The 2,011-nt window shown below is 46.3% G+C and overlaps 1 protein-coding gene across 1 annotated transcript; it reads left to right on the top strand.

Annotated features, from left to right (window-relative positions):
* The first annotated feature begins 200 nt into the window (after positions 1–200).
* LOC135101831 (uncharacterized) lies at positions 201–1,500 on the top strand. The gene is made up of 2 exons (XM_064006122.1): positions 201–410; positions 492–1,500. The coding sequence occupies exon 2, from the start codon at positions 546–548 to the stop codon at positions 1,353–1,355; it is 810 nt and encodes a 269-aa protein (XP_063862192.1). The 5' UTR covers positions 201–410; positions 492–545; the 3' UTR covers positions 1,356–1,500.
* Positions 1,501–2,011: the final 511 nt, after the last annotated feature.

The raw sequence follows: 2,011 nt of genomic DNA, 5'->3' as shown, positions 1-2,011 counted from the left end.
GACTGCTCTCTGTGTGACAATGGCTCAACTCAAACAAGTCTGCACGAGCTGCGGCTCAACACAATTTGCTACAAAATGAAAATGTTACAGTAATTCTGGTATTAATATTATAAACCAATAAACATTACTTACTTACACACACACACACACACACACACACACACACACACACACACACACACACACACACAGATTTTGTATATGACTGGGCATACACCAAAATTTGTAACACCGTGGATATCAGACAATTCGGAAATATTAAAGCCACCTCCACCTCACATTACCTGACCAGCTTCCTTGAATTCATCCACAGCCACCTGGACAAGCGAAACACCTCTCTAGCTGTTGCTTTTGTGGACTTCAAAAAAGCCTTTGATCTTGTTGATCACACTGTTGTCATCAGCAAGGCAGTAAGTCTGGGTCTCCCTCCTAATCTGATAGCGTGGCTAGCCGACTTCCTCACAGGGAGACCTCAGGCCGTTCGCTATCAGGGCTCTGTCTCTAATTTCCAACAGCTGACATGTGGAGTCCCCCAAGGGACCAAGATGGGTCCTCTATGCTTCCTCCTCCTCATCAACGACGCCCTCACCGACACCCCCCATCGCTGGAAGTATGTGGACAACTGCACCGTGGGCGTCCCAGTTTCCACCAAGAACCCGGACTACTCGCCACTGCAAGCAATTCTGGAGCGACTGCAGACGTGGACAGAGGAGAGCAGGATGACCATCAACCACAGCAAAACTGTGGTGATGCATTTCTGTACCTCCTCTGTACCAGTGCCCCCTCCCCGGCTCACAGTGGGCCCTCACCCCCTCCAGGTGGTCCAATGTGCCAAGCTTCTCGGAGTCACGGTGGACGACCAGCTGACCTGGAAGCAGCATGTCGCCAGCACCGTGAGATCAGCTACCTACAGGTTGTACATGCTGCGTAGACTCAGGTCGCTGGGGACGCCGACAGATGAGTTAAGGGGGGTGTACCTTACCTTCATCCTCCCCAAACTCATGTACGCCTCCCCAGCGTGGTCCTCCTCCCTCACACACACTCAACAGCTACAGCTAGAGAGTGTGCAGAAAAGGGCGTGCAGGGTCATCCTTGGCCCTGCATACACCACCTATGAAGAAGCCCTGACCACCCTGAGTCTGTCCAGAATATCCACCAGGCACCGAGAGGCTCTGGAGAAGTTTGGGAGGGGACTACTGCATCATCCGCGTCTCAGAAACATGCTGCCGCCCGACGCGCCTCGTCCTGTCCGTGCCACCAGACACCACAACAAAATAACACCACTGAAGGCGCCGCGCACGGACCGGTACAGACTCAGTGCGATTCCCACCATGGTGCGAGCCATCAATCAATAGTATTTCCCTCCTAGATTAGACTTACCTTTAGGATTAATGTTAAGTTTATCCCCATCCCCTATGTACATTTTCAGTTTGTCAACTGCCTAAATAATAAACCGTTTATTATTATTATTATTATTATTATTATTACACACACACACACACACACACACACACACTAAAAAAAATATATTATAAAGAAATTATTTGAAATTGTTCATTTAAAACCTTAAGGAGAAAAAAAAAAAAATCGAGTGATTATTTTGTGGAAAGGAAAAAAAATAATGTCAGAAAATGAAGATTAAAGTATATTGGAAAGAAATAGACTAAAATACGTTATTGCTAAGAAAAATAATGTACTTAACGATTTTTATATTTATTTTCATTGGTGTAATAGAAAATTCCTTAATATTTCCCACCTACTCGAATTATTCTTATCAAAACTGTGTAAGGCAAAATCGTGACTATTTATTAGGTAGACCATGTAATGAGTGAAGAAATACGCCATGCCGTCAGTAAAAGCACAGGCCACCGTGACGACCTCGCACCAGTCAAGATAAGAAGACTGGGAAGTGGGAAGGCCATGACGCAACACCCTGCTGCCCTTCCACTGCGGTATGCAACAATTCACAACACTAAAACAACGTACGTTCCTCTCATCACCATCTACAGGA

The sequence above is a fragment of the Scylla paramamosain genome, chromosome 7 (genome assembly GCF_035594125.1).
Source record: "Scylla paramamosain isolate STU-SP2022 chromosome 7, ASM3559412v1, whole genome shotgun sequence".
Classification (NCBI taxonomy): domain Eukaryota; kingdom Metazoa; phylum Arthropoda; class Malacostraca; order Decapoda; family Portunidae; genus Scylla; species Scylla paramamosain.
Note: the sequence above shows the minus strand (reverse complement) of the source record. Positions and strands in the feature narration are given on the sequence as shown.

Excerpts from the sequence above, each read along its gene's own strand:
- LOC135101831 (XM_064006122.1), top strand. The coding sequence starts at position 546 with ATGGGTCCTCTATGCTTCCTCCTCCTCATCAACGACGCCCTCACCGAC.